Below are 18,833 nucleotides of genomic sequence, written 5' to 3'. Positions count from 1 at the left end.
CATGAGAGTGATGCCAAGGTGGTGGGAAAGTCAATCCGGGACAGAGTCAATCTGATAAAGAAGTCGCGGGAGCGACGGCAGCAGCAGCTGCTCCAGCAACAGCAGCAGGGATTTGAAGAAAGACGCGACTCCGCTCAAACTTCCCACACCTTCACCCATCTGTCCAGCCCGTCAGTATTGGGGGGTGGAGCAACTGGAGGAGGAGGGCTGGACTCTGACAACCTGCCTGAAGCGGATCAGCATGTTGTCAGAGGGGCAACACTATGCCTGCCAGGTAAAGTACAAACCATGATACAGTTTATTATGACTTTAAAGACATCCTAAATGTATTCTCATTCTCAATTTTTTAACTTGTTAGGGGAAAGTCTTGGGTCTGCCAGCTGTGAATCATATGCTTATGGGCAGAGCCAGTCACACTCCCAGCCAGGGGAATCATTTGCTGTCTCCCAGACTTCTCAGCCCATCACTACATCTGTATGTATAACACACGTGATTTTGGCTTAACCATACATGATATCATTATAACAGTGTGCCCCCGTTATATCACAGCACCGCTTATTGCAGTATGCCTCGATCGTATGTTTACAAAATGTGTTTTAATAATTTTAACTGTTTACTGTATAGCTATTGTTTATTAATTTAATTGGTCATCTACCATTTGATTGGTCTATAGTGTACCGCCATCCTGGCTAATCCTCTGAGGCTCCTAGCTGGTGAGAGTGGAGGTTATCCAAGTTTGCCAGTTGGCCAGAGTGTCGGTTTGTCCAACATGGGCCAAAGCAGAGGCCCACCTGTTGGTCAGACCTTTCTTCAGCCCACTGCCATGGTTCAACAGGTATCGCTAAGTATACCTCAGCAGTATTTTCAGGTGAAAGGAATGATAACACTAACTTGTAATCAGTTAGGAGTTACTTTTAGTTGTGGCCCACAGCAATGCACTGTGGTGTCAATCAGGGTTTGTACCGTGACAACTTCAATTTCATGGCATGATTCTGTCATGATCTGTATGTGTGGATTTAATATAATATGGCATTAATATTAACAACACAATCACACACTTTCTAAGTTAGCCCTTCTTCGTTACTGTTGCTACTCTAAGTCTGTGAGGCATTTGGGGCACTGCTTCCACTGTTATGCTGCATTCCAGAAAAGTGGGAAGTAAGAATCATCCCACTCGGATTGTACCAGCTACGACCTCAAAGTTTTGCAGGCGAATGTACAACAACGATTGCTGATCATGATAAATTAAAGTTGTTCCCCCCCCCTCAAAGTGCATTTTGACTTCCAGCAAACCTCCCACCATAGTGTACTTTATGATCCATCCATCCATGGATTACTTTTTAAGCATGTCATACATTTCGCCAAATAACATCATGCAATGAGATAGCGGCGTATTTTCATGCAATCAGTACAATTTACATTATGTTATGTGAACTTTTCGAACAACTAAACTAATCAAATGAATAGAGATAAACATATTTTTATAATCATGTAAATTATGTTTTGCCATTCACTGTCTAAATTGCCATTGTGGAGTTACGTCAGATTAAAACAACTCGGTTAAGTCGGGATAGATATTTTTTCTCCCGACTTTTCCTGGTCAGTAAACTCACACTTCCCACTCACAAAATATCATCCAATTATTTGTAAAGATTAGGCATGAGACAGAAGCACACAGAAGTGGGTGAAATATGTCGTCGTTACCCCCGACCCCCCCCCCCCCCCCCCCCGCCAACTGATTATTGTTCTACTATAATCGTACTTGTTTTAAGTGATGACATCTAGACTTTTTTTCTTTTGTCCATCATACATTATATTAATTATAAGGAATAAAAGATGTGTCATTGGTATATTATGTTGTAAAGATATTTTTCTGTCATAAAATTGTTTGAAAGTTGCTTCAACTGAACCAAACAAGTCATGGTTCATGCAAACAAGCTATGGATAGTGTCCCCCACCCAACCCCTCTTTTTCTTGATGACTATTTACCCAACCACAAATCATTTTCATAATCCTCTGACACTATCTGACTGCATGCTGCACAGGGTTTCCCCCAGGTCTTTAGTGGGATGCAATTTAAGAATTTTGCAATTTGAAATATATTACAGGGTGTTTGCAGATCCTTAAAAAAAGGCCTTACAAATGACACTTAAATTCATTGTTCAAAGGTTTAAACACAGTTGATGAATTTTGGAGGACTTTGTGAAGAATTAGTCAAATTCTATTAAACTACAATGCTACAATCAAATGTTAGTTTTTTTACCCAGTTGTATATAATGTATCCAAAATACTAGCACAAAATGACTATTTTGTTATAATATTGGGTCCATATTGCACATGGCTAGTGCTCAAATTAATGAATGTTGTCTCAAATTGAAGTGGCCTTAAAAGGGTGTTTAAAATGTCGTTAATACCCCTAGGCGGTATTGTGACCCGTTTTGGGCTTTTTGATGGTTCTGACAAAGCCATTTCAAAATAAAATACTACCCAAGGGGTTTTAACCTACAATTAGTCTGTTTTAGTGGTTTCATATGAGGTTCCTCCACTCTAAAAAAAATGTGGGGAAACCCTGTGATATCAAATGTGTTAATTGTTATGGCAAAGCTTTTTCTTACCTAATATTTACTACTTTCTTCCCTCCCCCTCCCCCTTTCTTTCAACACGAATCATCATTATGTCATATCACTGTGCAGTCACAAACATTCCCATCCGATGCGTTTCAAACCGCTGCCCCCCAAGCATCGCTGGCCCCCTCACAATCATACATCACCTCTGTTTCGCCACAAGTTCTCACTTCACCCATGTCACTCAGTGATCCTGCTGGGCTCGTGGTGACTATTGTTCCCCTCACTCACCAGCCCCAGCCCGAGGCCCCTCCCATGCAGCTCACTGACATTATTCAGCAGCCAGCACCCCAACAAACACAGCCTCTGCACACTATCGTTCAGCCACAGATTGGGCTCGGTGGCCAGATGTCCAGCCTTCAGCAGCAGCAAATGGAGACCCAGGTTGCTCTGCCTGAGCAACACTTTAGCATCACTCAGCCTTTGGTAGGGCAGCTTCACCAGAGCCCTCCAACTATAGCAGTCCTGAAACATCAACATGAGCCTCAGCAGCAAATATGTGTACAGCAGACCCTTCCCCCAGCTACACAGGACCAAGCAGCAAGTGCAGGTATGGAGCAACCAGCTTTGTCGTTGCCACCACCAGGGGAACATTTTCAACCAGTGAAGGGTCCTTGTGAGCAGATCACCATCCAACCACAGCAGCAACAGCAAGTTTTAAGGCTGGAGCAACATCAAACTTATCAGCACCAAGCTCAACTGGAGCAGCAGCGAGCCCTTGTACACAAGCACTTGTTGGATCAGCAACAAGCTATTATTCAACAGCAGTGTCAAGCCATGCCGCAGCAAGCACTTCCACAACACCATTTAGGGCAACAGCAGCAGAAACAGTTGTATCAACAAATGGAAAATACCCAGGCGAGAGCACACGAAGATTCACTGAAGCAACAGCAAGTGGTGCATCAACAGCCTCAGCCAACTCAGCAGGAACCTCAACAACAAGCTCTCTTACAACAGCACCTGCAGCAACAGTTTGTCTTACAGCAGCAGCAACAGGGTCAGCTGGTGGCGCAACAAATCCAGCAACAAGAGGTTTCGCCTCAACAACATCAAACAGAAAGACTGCAACAACAGGCCCTATTGCAGCAACAACTTCAAGAGCAGCAACAGTGCCAAGCTGCCATTGTTCAATTTAAGCAAACAGAAAAACAAGAGGCTGTCCCTTCTCTTCAAAGCAGCAGTGAGCAGCAAATACAACAGAAACAATCTGAAATGCTTCAGGCATGCGCCCCTCAACTAAACAGCACTCAGTTCATAGCTCATAACCCCCTCACGGGGCAACAAGCTACACTGATCTTGCAGCAGCAAGCGTACTCAACTCCGCCTCAGCATGTTACACTTGCAGGGGAATCTCAAATGCAACTTGGAGTTCCACTTAGTGCTGCTCCGGCGCCCCCCGTGGCCATGCAGCCTGTCGAGACATCAGGTATTATCCCAGTTCAAGTGCTCAGTCAGCAGGGACAAAGTGAAATGCATACACAGAACCGAAGCCATGTGCCGGTCCAATTTATAAGACAGTCTACCGCGCAAGCAGCTCAAATGATGATTGACTCCCATGTTGTTCCTTTGGTTGTAACAACTCAAGGGCAGGCACAAATTCGACTTCCAATTGTCATCCAAGCCCAGAAAATTCTAAGTGCTTATCCTGAACCAACAACTTCTACTATGAACCAGATGTCTTCTCAGCCAATCATTCCGGTTCAGCCTTTGCAGCAAGCAGTTTGTCAGTCCCAACCATCGCACAACCAGAACTCATCTGCTGACGTTCAGGTCATGGGCCAACAAAGCCAAACTGCTATCCAACTTCCAACAACTTCCGTTTCTGGCCAGATGCAGCACGAGACTCTTGTTCATCCTAATTCTCAAATGCCAGGGATGCTACAGGCTCAGCTTCAGCAACAAACTCCAAGCCATACTCATCTCCCGGCCCAAAGTCTTTTGATCACTCAGTCCGGCCCTCATAATAACTACCAATCTCCCCCATTTAGACATGATGCAATCAATATTACACAGCAACCAGTGCTGCAGTATCAGCAGGTAGCTATGTCTGCTGGAACCAACACAGCCAGTCTCAATTCTGTGGTAGATCCTTCGTGTGTTGTTACCACTGCAATCAATATTCCAGTGGTCCTGGCACAACAGCAGCCGTTGGCAAGCACCGCAAACTCTTCAGTCATTCATCCCATCCTCCAGCCACATCTACAGATGCTTTCTCAAACTCAGCAACCAAGACCTTCCGTAATCCAGTTGCCAATTGAGCCCATCCTGGCCCCGGACCAGCAAAAATGTCCTCTCAGTCAGGCCGTGATCGGCAGGGATGAGGTTGAGCTGCCAGCACAAAGTCAGCCTGCTGCGCATCCCGAATCACAGGTAGCCCCCAGGAATGTGGCTGATCAACACTCCCAAAATTCAAGCCCCCCATCCTTGTGCAAGAGCGGAACAACAGGTGTAGTACCATCCCCGCAGCACCAGGCCAAGCACACACTGCCTGCGCTCGCTCACACACAAACCAGTATTCAGCCTCAGTCAGCATTACAGACGCAAATGCAAATGCAGGCTCATTCTCACACCCAGGCGCCTCATGCCAAAGCGCCCGTTCTTCTCCATGTCGCCCTGAGCCCCTCTCACACCTCGTCTCCCCCGTCATCACTACCATCCCACCATCCTGCTCCTGCTACCCCTGCACCAGAGCTGCCATCTCCACCAGCAGCCCAGGTCACCTTACCAGGGCAAGACAACTTTATACCTGCCTCCCCTCCGCCTGCCACCGCTATAGAGCCGCTTAACTGTCATGTCCCCAAACTGCCCCAAGCCTCGCTGCAAGACTGTGACATTTCCCTGCTGGGCATTTCTCAGGTACAGGAAGAATGTATGGATTGAGCTGACTGTGTGATTTAATAGCAATTATGCTGGTGGGATGAGTGAGAGAGTATAAAAAATGTTTTGATTAAAAACTAACACTTTTTCATTCTAAAATGTACTTTAGTTGTATGTCACCGCTTCACTTACATTCATTGCTGATTTTGTTTGTGTTATTCTTTTCCTGTGCCTTTTTGTGTTTATATTTATCACATCAATGTATTCCTCAGGATTGTCTACCCCTGTCAAATACAGAACGCCCTTCCTCAACTGGGTATGTCTGATTTCACAAGTGTCTCACACTGCGGCCATCAATCATCATGTATTTTAAAACTAACATAGGGTTCGTATAAACTTAATAGCTTAAAGAATTTCTAAAACTGATATGGAATGCTTTATACGTTTGCTACTTAAATAGATATATTTTTGGAGCAGGCTAAATCAGCTGTCAAATTTACCGTGGAAATATCTGCATTATGTTTACAATGACAAAGGAACTTCAATTTGCATGGTTGCTTGTTATATTTCTGTATTCTATGTAGCATTTGATATATGTAGCGTTTTTTTCTTACTAGCAAATCCAGTGGTGCCTTGAGATATGAGTGACCTCATTTACGAGCTGAAATACGAGCCATCATTCAGCCATATTTTTGCTTTGACTTATATTTGAATTTGAGTTACAAGTGCTGTATGGTGGCGAAGCCCTTTTGAACTAGCAGAAGTTCGAAAATCAAACTAAATATAAAACAAAGAATTACATGTGTATTTAAAACAACCAAATCAAGTCAGTATAGCTTAATGTTAACAAAACATGCTAAACAACATTGATGGGCTTGTTAGTAATCAGATCTAAAATTGAAAAACGTGTAGCTAATCCATGTGATCAGATTCGGTGTTGGACGGCATATATTTATCCTATGGGAAGAAGGTTAGTGTAAATCAATGTTACTGCAGGTAATTCTGTCAGTTGTAAAACTCTTCTTCACGCGTCTCTATGTATTATACTGCCCCTAGGTGGCCAAGGCTCACACGCCAGAAGGAGCACCACAATGTCCCTTGTATTGAAGTAAAAAACTGTTTAATGGTTAACATTCTGTTTAATTATGACATTACTTTGTTTTTTATAAAATATGTTTGTGTTATTTTTTTTGTTTGTTTTTGTTTTTTAGTGGGAGGTGGGCACTAATTAATGCCATTCCATTCATTAAAATTATGAATTTAGAGGTGTGTTTTGAGTTACGAGCATGGTCACAAACTTGTATCTTAAGGAAGCACTGTATTAGTTTTTCATGTATTTGCCTATGCAATGTCTACCTTCTTGGGACTTCTCATGTACAAAAAAAATACAATTGTATACCCTGCCACCCACAGGTCTGTGCCAACAAATGGAGAAGAAGCTGTTTTGCTCTTGGACAATGGCAAATTAGAAAAAGTAAAGGGCCAGAGGAGAGCGTCTTCTCTGAGACCCGAGAAGGTTTCACATCAGTTTCAACTGAGTATGCTTCAGGTGAAGATTCACAACAACACATTAACAATTTATAAATCCAATAATGAATTTGCATGAAGGTTTTTTTTTTCCATTGTTCTTCCCTAGGTGTCGGGCAGTGGTGACAATATGGTGGAGTGCCAGTTGGAGACACATAGTAACAAAATGGTGACCTTTAAATTTGATATGGAGGGAGATGCACCAGAGGACATTGCAGATTATATGGTAAATTGCTCATGCAGAGCAGCATTGCCTGCAATATTTCTGTACAATAATTCATTGTAAGTACTTAAGAATCTGATATACAAATACAAAGGCAAAACAAATGTTGTATGTGTGTGTAACCCGGATCAAGTATATGTATTTAAAGGGTCACAAACACATCCCAATATTAGACAGGTTTGAAAAAAAATTATCCCCAGTCATCAGTTTTACTGAGTGACACAAAATTTGATGGGAATGTCTAATAACAGGACACACAAGAAGAGGTTTTTCTTTGTGGGTGACTTACAGGGAATTGGCCTAAATGAGACCCAATTGGAAGCGGGTTTCCAAGCGAGATGCATCTGTTTTCTTCTGCTTATCTGGGTTAGCATCTTTAGCGGGGAAGCCCAGACTCCGCTCTCCCAGGCTATTTGTTCAACCTCTTCCGGGGAAATCCCAAGACGTTCGCAGGCCAACTGGGAGAGAGTCTCTCCAGCGTGTCCTTGGTCATCCCAAGAGAATTGTGTGATGCTAAATTGCGAAGCTCTTTGGCCAAGTCACCTAATGTGGGTGGAGCATGGCATCAAAGTTTGATGATCGTTGGGAGCATTCGCAATAAAATTAGGTGTGCAAGGACTCGTTTGTTACTGTTCACATCTTTAATGATTTGGTTGTGTTGTATTTTGTTTCCAGGTGGAGGGAGTCTTTGTTCTTGATGTGGAAAAAGAGAAGTTTGTTGAAATGCTCAAAGACATAATTGTGAAAGCACAGGAAATACTTCGAACACATTCACTTGTATGTCAATTTCTGCGTTCAATATCGCCTGTACAATTTGTGTTTGATTTCTGATGTTCATTTACTTGTTTCCCAATTAGACTGGCTCTACAGATCAGTTACAAGTCAGCACTCCCACAAGCTTTACGAGTACGTTTATAATAATCGTTTCAGTTTTTCCTTCCCGGTAATGTTGCACTGCTGAACAAACTGAAAATGTGTGTTTTTGAAATCTCAGCTGACTCCATCCCGCACTCGTCTCCAGTGGGACGCTGGCGTTTCTTTATCAACCAGACCATTCGACACAGAGATTCTCTTTCTAGCCAGGGGACTGCCACGACACCTCCCACCGGAGAAGCAAGGACACTCCCACCCCCGAAATCAGACAAAGGTGAGCTCAAGCGTCATTTGCAAAATATTGGTTTTGTATTACATCTCAAAGTGAAAGCATAACTTTAAAACTAGGGCTGGGTATCAATTCTAATTTCCTCAATCGATTCGATTGCTATTCACAAGAGTACAGCTTGATTCGGTTTAGATTTTTTTCCTGATTAGATTGTATTCACTTCACTTCTATCCGATATTGATTAATTATGGAACATCAATTTTTAAATATCAAGGACATGATAAAAACTCCACAAACATTAAACAAATGCATTTTTGTGGACGCAGCTGAGTTTTACTGGTTAAATTATTTAGTTTATTAATGAAAGTAACACGTGTTATAATGACCGCAGTGTTACACAAACATTAACATCAGCAAGGATGAGATGTAAAATATTTTCATAATTCTAATTCAATAATTGTAAATATAAATTTAAAACATTCTTAATTGTCTTAAAATGCAATAAGTCAGGTCGTTCACAAATGTAAGGACGTACTTTAAAATTCACGTGAACAGTAAGATAAAAAAAAAAGGCCTTTAAAATGTTATTTTCCTATGAATTAATGGAAAAAAGAGATATTAAAATAATCTATTCATGTTTTTATGAATCAATATCGAAAAGCAAAATTGATTCAATATTGATTATTCGTTTTTTTTTAAACCCCAAGATACTTTGGCCAAATTGTCATTTTGTTAAACCACATCCGGGAAACAGACTGGCCAATCACATTGCAGCGCAAAACAAAGGAATTAAGTAATAGATTATTAAATACTGTATGTTTTTGGTAACCATGTGCTTGAGGTAACTGTACAAGTTTCACGTTGTTCAAAGAGATTTTAAAGGGAAATGTTTTGTTGTTGTTGTTTTGTCTTTTTGCGCCGATTATGAAACTTAAGGGTTGTTCGATACCACTTTTTCCTGCTTTGTAGAAAATGACAGCTCCCAGTGTCTCGAACCCGTCAGTGGAGTGTCCGCTGTCTTAGCCCCCTCTGCCACATCTGTACCCACTTCGCACGCCACGGCACCTGAAAGCGTTCTTGAAGCCTCTGGCACTCAGACTATTTCAGATGGTCTCAAGCTGCCAATCCTCACCACGTCTGTCGACCAAAGGCCCAGTGTGCCGATTACCACGGCAGTACCTGCTGCCGCCAACCTTACCGCCATCCCCGCTGCTGCTATTTTTGTGCCTCTCACCCCTGCCAACGTTCAGGCTGATGTCCCAGTAAGTCACGCTGACTTGGAGCCGCTGCAGCAGACTCTCTCCCAAGGAGGCTCATCAGCTCCACAGCAACAGGTTCCGGTTGCACAGCAACAGTTGCAGCTTGAGCAACAGGTGCAAAGTCAACTACAGGCGGCACCGCACCTACAACAAGTGCAGCAGACGCAGGAAGTGTACCAAGAGCAAATTCAGGTACGGCAGGAACAGGAGTTTTTGCAGCAGCAACAAACTTCACAGATGACGCCTCACATGATACATGAGTGTCAGCTACAGCAGCAGGTTATGCCTCAACTTCCCAAACAATCCTCTCTACAGCAGTCCGAGTGTGAGGTGTCCACAGGAGAGATGAGCATCGCAGACGACACAGTGCCGCCGTGGCATCCTTCCTCGGATTCTTCATTGCCGCCTCTTCATTTGGGAGCGACTGAAGCCTCCCTACTCCCTCTCTCCCACACACTCACCCCTTCCCCTGCGCAGCCTTCCTCTGTGGCCGAGTCGGACAGCGAAGGTCCCCCAAAAATAGAATTTGGAGACAATCGCATGAAGACATTGGATGAAAAGCTGAGGAACTTGTTGTATCAGGAGCACAGCATCGGCGGTGCAGGTCCGGCCGGTGGAGCTGCGCCAGCGCTGATGTCAACATCAGCTCCCTCCACATCTGCAGGTGGAGACGAGTCATCGGAGCCACATACGTTGTCCTTCCCACCACCTGCTTCTGTCTCAGATGCATCTCCGCACTCCTCGTCCTCCACCACTTCTTCCTCTTCCTCCTCCTCCTCCTCATCCACCACCCCTGACCCTGAGAGCTGCGGAGTAGCAGAGGATGACTCTTCAGAAGTTCTGATGGTGCAGCAGCTTTGCACATCTTCCCCTTCCACCACCACCGGACCCCCTGAATCGTTTCTCCCTGCCAAACAAGATGACCCTGCTGGGCCACAGCGTCCTCCTGTACCAGGAGAACCAACCATCCTCGTGAGTGACTAATACCGATCAATCAACGTTTGCATACATCTACACTGTTTCATCAAATAGTGGCCTCCACTCTAATAGTCAGATCAAAATCACTGCTTCAAACTGCATGATAACCACATCTGCGCTCCCAAAAACAAAGAAAAAAAACAATATTAATGCAGTTTAACTCATTCACTGCCATTGACGGCTATAAACGTCAAAAATTCATTTAAACTATTTCTATTAGTTTGAAAATGTTCCCCCACTTTTGCTAACAAGAGTATGAAAACCTAGATTTTTTTTTTTATTGTACATTTAGAACAGATATAAAATTTGTGATTAATCGTGAGTTAACTAGTGAAGTCATGCGATTACAATTACAATTAAAAATTTCAATCGCCTGACAAGATGATTGTTAAAAATTAGGGGCGTCAGGCGATTTAAAATTTGAATCGTAATTAATCGCATGACTTCAAATGGAAATTTTAAGCCTAATCCTTCTGTGATCATCATTCCCTGGTAGGTGCTGGGAACGGTACCAATTAACAACAATGTCTCCTCGTCCAGGGTGAATGCTCAAAATATAGCTCTTGTTGCTACAGACTCAACTTTTTTAGTTTTTTAGTACAACCGCCAACAAGTGCCCAAGAAATGTTTAAATGCTCAAAATGCTCATTTAAAAAAAGAAATTGAATAAAAAGTTCAAATAAACGAAAGCCAGTGAAACAAATGGCTCACTGCTACTATATGTTACCACAGGAAGTCCCTCCCAAAATAGTTTCTATATGAGAGCCTTGCGGCAACAAGGCGGATAAGACACCTGGTCTTCTCGACAGTTGAGTCATTTAACACCCCCGGCCACTATATGAAGAAAGCCACTATGTAGTCAATGTCAAGTTGAATGACATCATTTAAATGTTTCCTGTTTGTGTGTGTCTCTCTTTAAAATGTCTCAACACCATGCAGCCGTTCTTAATTGTCCTAACTGTTTTAGGCTGTACCCCCACCCTCTGACAACAGCACCAGTGGAGAAGCATTGCGGCCCCACCGCCAGCAGATCCCCCTCCGGCATGGAGCGCAGCAGCATAATGCAGGAGGTGGATATTTTGGCCTAAACCTGACATGTCCTAGTATCAGAAATCCTGTTTCTAGCAAGAAATCCTGGACTCGCAAATTCAAAGGCTGGGCATGCAAATTGCGCCATTCCGCCAGCTTGTTCAAGAAGCCCAGAGTCCAGCAAGGTAGCGTGCTCTTAGGGATTTTTAGAGAGACCCTGAGTGAGTGAGTGAGTGAGTGAGTGAGTGAGTGAGTGAGTGAGTGAGTGAGTGAGTGAGTGAGTGAGTGAGTGAGTGAGTGAGTGAGTGAGTGAGTGAGTGAGTGAGTGAGTGAGTGAGTGAGTGAGTGAGTAAATGGAATCTAATATCTAGTACTGGTTTTAACATAGAGAATTAACTTTCAGGAAGTGTTGATGTTAAATGTTTACAACTGCATAGATTAATAACCCCGTGTTTGACTATTGTTTTGTGACCGCATTGTGGTGAAAACCCTGCTATTCGGCGGTTCATTATTCACATATTTACCTATTTTTTGTTAGTTTTTTCCTTGTGGAACCTATTTTTAATTTGGCTGGAGGAAAAAATGATTCACTTTTTTGTTGTTGCACTTTCTACAAAATGCCACGAGATGGCACCAAAGTGCTGGCTAATAGGAAAGTATTAATTATCAAGGAAGTACAGTGCTACCTTGAGATACGAGTTTAAGAGAATGTCACAGTTTTTGCTTCAATTCATTGGACATTGTGCTGCTCGTTCTGGTGTACATGCCTTGGCCTTTTGGGGGCAGTCAGAGACACACACACACAAAGAAGAGTTTCACAACTGATCCAGTGAGCTGCAGTAATATTAGTCAATGTCATCTTTCGCAAAGAATATGTGCCTGTGAGTACGGCAATATTGTCTGTCTACATTTGCTCCACCGTTTGGATTCAAACATCTGTTGCTTAAAGGGTTACAATTTACAAGTACAACACAGCAAAATGTATGCTCTTTGTTATCCCGTCTATGTTGTTTGTTGGCATTAGGCTTAATGGACTTACCTAAGGCTATTTGGTTATTTTAACTACACTGGTAATTGTCTTATGCTGCAATCAGACTGAACTCAAGTTGATTGTTTCTGGCGGTGCGTTTCCAAATATCAAAGCTATAGGAAGTTGGCGTATCGATTGAGTGTATTGACTTGCATACAGCTGTTGAACTGTCAAGAAAGATTGCATTTAGCAGCCAAAGTAACACAACCACTGACCACCAGATTCACGAGCAATAAGTTGAGTTCACTTGCCATATCTCACTGCATCTCAAATTTTTGCTCACTCATCAAATAGAAAAAAATTGTGTGGAAAACTTGTAAGTCAGGTCACTTATGTCTCAAGGCACCAGTAAAGGAGAGTATTTTCAAAATCAAATGTTTTGGTATCATATTTTGTTGTATATTTATGGTTCAACTACTCACTATTCACTAGTCCCTATTTCCGGCGAATAGCAGGGGTTTACTGCGTCCTAATTCTAATTCTATTATCAGTGCTGACATTATTGATGATGTTCCCCCCCCCCCCCTTTTCCTTTGTGCTCAATTTAATTTTCTTACCAATTTTTCCTATTGCATGGGTTACTCACCCGCATGGCGAGATCAGTGGAGAGTAGAGCAGGGTGGGGGAGTGTAGTACCAGTGGCCAGGACATGTCCCTTCATTTGACACCATCCCAAGTCCACAGGCACTGCCCAGCATCCCTCACAGCTCACCACCACCAAAGGGCACTGTACAGAAAGTATCATGCATTCTCAAGTCACGCTGAATTGCTAATCTTTATTGCCAAGCCGCGAGAGATCACTCACTTAATTATTTATTCATTACAAATATATCTTGTATCTATGCCCGGGACGTAGAGTGGGAGAATCAGTTTTCTCTTGCATTAGATGGCTATTCAGAAAGCAGAGTAAGTCTCCCTTTAAACTGGCCCACATTTTCATTTGTGAGTAGATTTGAGACAAGATCATTATTGTTTTTGGTGTCGGTAATGATGGACAATAACCTTCTTTTTTTTTTTTTTAAATGAGCAGTCTGGAAAGAAACACAACACACTAGATATTAAAAAAGCATTTTGAAGCCGAGACCAACATAAGATTTTGCCAGGTTGTGTTGCACATGGGATAGCTGTTCATAAGAAAGATTTTTTATCACAGTTTATTTTTGATGTTTTCATTGTAATTGTGCTTTTGATTAGCCATTAACCACCAGCTCCTCGCCTGCATGGACATTACATCATTTTACTGTTATAGCATTTTTTTCAATACTCATTTCACAAAACTTTATGCAACCCATGTACTGTATGTTACAAATGAATCGTGTGACTTTGTGGATGGATTTTTAACACAAATGTATGTTTGTGTTCCGTGTTTGTCTGCGTGTATCTGTATGTCATCTCTCATGGACATGTTTCTGTGTCGTCTGTGCGTTTTGCATATTTATGTATCTGTGTGTCTCTCGCTCCCTGTTGTCCCTTTTGGTTATCACCCCAGTCTCATTATCAGATGGACGGTCTGGCAGTCAGTCGTTCAAAGAGGTGAAGGAGGTGGCCCCGCGTCACACTCAGTCGTGCAAAGGACGATTCCATGTATGGATTGGACCTCAACTTTTGTTTTGTTTGGACAAGGAACGTAAGGCTGACGTTTCCCTCGCCTGCTTTCAACAGGTGACCCCAGTGCCTCAGTCCTCCCTGCCGAAGGATGCGTCGTCGGGCCGTGGCAGCACTCACAGGAAAGTGGGACGCTTCTCCGTTACAAAGGCGGAGACTCAGGATGAGTTGGGGCAGACGGACAGCTCCCCGGTGTCTCCTGTTCTGCTCAGAGAGAAGAGGAGATCTCGGGCAAAGGAGGGCGAGAAAGATGAGAGTAGGAGGACGCCAGCGATGGCCCATCTTTCTCGAGCTCACGGGCATAGCCACTCCCCCGTAGATAGCAGCGATGATGACAACGATGGGAGTGAGTTGGAGGATGAAGACCTGAGAAAAGAACTGCACCAGCTGAGAGAGAAGTAATTCGGAACAATCTTTTCACTTAACCCTCCTTTTACAATTTACATTTATTTCTCCGGACCAACATGTGTCAAGCATTCCACTGTACATGTTTGTGTGCATTACTTAAACATTTTAGCTTTATTACCATCCAAATGTAAAACAACAAAACACACACCAGTCGCCAATGACATATGGCAAACTATAAATATCTAACAACACATTAATTGTGATTTGAACACTCAGGCACATCAAAGAAGTGGTGTCACTTCAGGCCCAGCAGAACCGAGAGCTACAAGAACTGTACAGACAGCTTCGTTCCCAAAAAGACCAAAGGCAAAGTCTTCCTGCTTGCTTGTCTCGGAGCCCCGCCCTTCCCTCAGCGCACCCGCTCCTCTCTCCTCGAAGACCCAGGCCAGCCAAGATCAAACTCCGGCCCCGACCTCACTCTCACATGGATAACAATGGAGTCACACATGCTGGTAGATAAATCGCTATGGTCAGAATTTCTTTTGGTTTTCCCTGTGTAGTTATTTATTGTACTCCTTGTTCAGGATTCCAGCAGTCGAGCAGTTTTTCGGGTACGGAACAGAGTGGAGTGCCTCACTGCAGCTCAGAGCATCACTCCTCACTGCCTCACAAAAGAGGTATGGATGTCCAAGTGTCAATTTACTGTGGGGAAAACAGTCGCCACCAAATTTCGGGTCAAGTCATTACAAATTTTAAGCAAGTCTTAAGTTAAGTCACACAATCTTGCTTAGTCACAATGCATATTGGAGTGGCAAAAATACATTTTCACTAATCATAACACAAAAAAGTACATTTAAAACTCAAAAAATAAAATCAACACACAAAAAGTACATTCACATCTCTAAAAACTTAAACTTAAGAGTATGAAATTAATTTATCGGAACAATTATTTAGAAGATTTTTTTGGAGTCGTTTGTTGAGTGTTAACAGCTAAGTGTATCACTAATCCTGATAATAAATATTGACATATGTCATACTGTGTCTGGAGCAAGGTTATTTTAGTTAATGAAAACTAACAAAAAAAAACTTAACTCCATTTTATGCTTACTAAAACTATATGTATAGTCTTTGGTAATTAATTTAATACATGAGCCTTTGGGGATGCTTTTAAATACATTTATTATATTATATATTATATTAACCGGAATAAGCATGTTTGAAAGTGTGTCATGCAGAAGTGACATCATCGAGCAGCAGCCAATAGAAAAGCACCTTCAGATGATGTTGCTCCTAGGCGACAATTTTGTCTCCTTAAAGCTACTGAACGTAGAATATTCCATTTTGAATCACTACTACCACCTGATGACGAAAAATGAAACTGCACACACCGTTCTTCACATACACACCACGGACATTACGTCACATCCGCACAAAAGGCGCGGGAAATTCTAACCCAAATCCAGTCTGAAAACTATTGGCCAGAGACTTGCAGGAGTACCCATTGTGAACAGCTAAGGTGTTAATCTACTAATTAGAAGGCATTTCACTCATAAATGGTCAAATAAAAAGCTTATTGTAAAGTTATTTTGGGGGAAAAAGTTCCATATTGCAGCTTCAACTTTTGGCTCCAATGGCTCGCCATGGTATTTGTTAAATTAAGAAACGTGTACCATAAGTAAAAAAAAATATATATATGTAATGACATTTTTCTTCTTTTAATTCTTCTTAGCAAGTCAGTGTCCCATCACTGGTGAGCTATTTTTAGAACAGACCACATACACGCTGGAAATAGTGCGTCTCATTAGTCAGGTTTCCATCCAATTGTTTTAAATATTTTAAGCAAATTTACTGAAAATGCGCAAAACGGACATGTGACGTTGCCCGTTTCCATCTGTTCTTCGTTTACGAATATTGAGAGGCTGTAGGTGGCAGTATACACCATAGAGATGTGATCCACCAGTAATTTAAAAGAAGAAGAACAGGAAGCAACTGCCCCGTGAGACAACGTCGTATGAGTTTGCTTTTGTAATTCTTGATAAACCATAGCGTTTCTTTGCTGTTCTCCATCTAAAATAGCATTAATATTTGCTTCTTTAATTAATTCCAAAAAGATTTCTGTCTTGTCGTTCCCCCCAAACATACCTTACTTTATCGTCCGACATTGTTTTGGGACTACAAACGTACGTGGGACGTAATATCTGGTCAAAACGTGCGACGTGTATCCGGTCTTGGCAGCGGTTGCTCGCAAAACCTGTTTCCATCGCCAAAATTTGCATTTTCCTTTTTTCGATACGCGTCAAAATCCACCCCTTTTTTGGGGCGAATTTTGGGCCCTTTTTTGAATTTCTAGCAGTTTTATTTTTGAGGATGTTGATAGAGAAGTACAGAGAAGGTCAGAAGGAGCTGCAAAATTGCAAGTTGGTGACACATGCACTACAGATGCGCTTTTAGAGAGCGCAACTCTGTTAATGCAAAATTATTATTTTTTGCTAATTTTGACTCTTTTTCCCACATAAGAACAACATGGGGGGGGGAACAAATTTGGGGGGGGGGGGTATCTCGTGTTTTTAGTTGTTATAGTGGACGCCAGGATAATATGGCTGTAATGTGTTGTAAAATCACCAAGCTTATATGCAACATTTTTAACATTAACATCATGCAAATCAAGTTACGATTGTGATTGATTAGTTTAGATCCAATCATGAACCAGAAGTGTTGACATCATCCATTGTGCCTTTGAGTGGTTTAGACACGCAAATATGTCATGTCCACTGGGACCATCTACGAGTGTGAAGGTTTAAATGGTTCGGTCGTGAAACTCTATGTATGCTGCATTTGTTGTGCAGATCAAAGCCCTGCCAGGAAGAGCACCTTCACAGATGAACTGCACAAGTTGGTTGATAATTGGACTAAGGAGGCACTGGGCCAGAGCGTGCCCAAGCCTTCTCTCAATCAGATCAAGCACATTCAGCAGGTGCAGGAGTTGGGAGGCTGGACCCAACCAACTGAGGTATCACCAACGCACACACACGCTCGCACATAATCAATACAATGGTTCCGTAGTCATTCTCATTACAGCCATCATTTACAAAGTGAGTATTTGCCCGTAATAGGTTCTGTTGTTCCTTGTTTTGTTTTTTTTCCTGTATACAGTAAAAATCAGTTGAATAATGTATGCAGTTATACCAAAATAATGCTCACAATTGTTTTTTTGTCTATATTTATGGTAAATGATTTATTGATATACAATTATTTATGTTAAATAATATGTATTTATTGCATTTACTTTTGCTGTTATTATTATTATTATTATTATTATTATTATTATTTGTAAACACTTTTCAGCTCAAAATTAAACTGGAATAAATGATGAATAATTAATAAAACTAAAATAAATGTAAACAAACATTTGCCATTACAGAGTGCTTCACTTTCAAGGCACTAGCTCCAATTTTAGATGTACTTTCTTTTCTCAACATGACTCTCACATCAATCCGCTGAGAGACTTTAGGCTCCCAGTGCAGGGTGTTCACGTGTTATTTAAGCATCTTCTTGAATAATACATTCGACCCTTGGTGGACGGCTAAAACAGTGAGAAAGCGTTTGAGTACATACGGTACTCCCATTTTAAATGTAAATATTACTGACAATCAGGTTAATTTAATTGTGCCAAAATCGTGATCACGATTAAAATTTGATTAATTGTGCAGCCTTACATAATGTACACTAGAAGAAGGATGCTTGCTTTGGCACACCAACGTTACCGCAAGTTGTACCTGTTTCTGTACAGGTGGCTCCACCAGGTTGGTTTCCGTTGGTCCCACTTGCGCCTGCTGCCAGCTTGCCTGTGGCAGACCCTCCCCACAATCCAGGTGGGGCGAGCCTGTCCATTTCCTCCGGGTCCCCGCCGCAAGCGCACACAGCCCAAGTGCCACAAATTCAGCCCAGTTTACACCTCCAGCAGCAGATGACCTTTCAGCAGGCCCCGCTGTGCCAGCATGGACAGCATCAGCCCCGGGCGCAAGCCCCCGTACGGCCGCCATCCCAAGCGCAGGCGCCGGCCGTCGTCCAGCTGCCCGGCTCGTCGTATCAAAGCCAACCGCCGCTGCCTTCCCGCACCGCCGTGTCTCCGGCGGCCTCAGCTGTGTCTGCGCCACCTGCGCACGTGGACAGCAGCGTTGCTGCTGAGGGGGCATTTTGCACTTGTCCCTCCTCATCTTCAACCTGCTGCTCCTCCTCATCCTGTCTGAAAGCTGCTGTACCTTCCAGTGCCAAAAATAATCACCCAGCA

At 42.6% G+C, this 18,833-nt stretch overlaps 1 protein-coding gene across 1 annotated transcript in view; it reads left to right on the top strand.

Moving 5' to 3' along the window:
• The window catches only part of LOC147179599 (uncharacterized), a 50,797-nt gene that overhangs the window by 27,827 nt on the left and 4,137 nt on the right, over positions 1–18,833 (top strand). The window contains 18 exon segments of the mRNA XM_086067906.1: positions 1–274; positions 359–474; positions 674–835; positions 2,694–5,480; positions 5,714–5,757; positions 6,855–6,990; positions 7,078–7,194; positions 7,867–7,968; positions 8,049–8,097; positions 8,186–8,338; positions 9,263–10,524; positions 11,498–11,744; positions 14,079–14,173; positions 14,252–14,592; positions 14,819–15,054; positions 15,127–15,219; positions 17,389–17,552; positions 18,333–18,833. The exon segment at positions 1–274 is cut by the window's left edge and continues 18 nt beyond it. Coding sequence (XP_085924032.1) covers positions 1–274; positions 359–474; positions 674–835; positions 2,694–5,480; positions 5,714–5,757; positions 6,855–6,990; positions 7,078–7,194; positions 7,867–7,968; positions 8,049–8,097; positions 8,186–8,338; positions 9,263–10,524; positions 11,498–11,744; positions 14,079–14,173; positions 14,252–14,592; positions 14,819–15,054; positions 15,127–15,219; positions 17,389–17,552; positions 18,333–18,833 — 6,879 coding nt within the window.

The sequence above is a fragment of the Leptonotus elevatus genome, chromosome 2, assembly GCF_054856555.1.
Source record: "Leptonotus elevatus isolate MCC_2025b chromosome 2, RoL_Lele_1.0, whole genome shotgun sequence".
Taxonomy (NCBI): domain Eukaryota; kingdom Metazoa; phylum Chordata; class Actinopteri; order Syngnathiformes; family Syngnathidae; genus Leptonotus; species Leptonotus elevatus.
The sequence above is the reverse complement of the archived record's forward strand: the minus strand, read 5'-3'. Positions and strand labels throughout refer to the sequence as shown.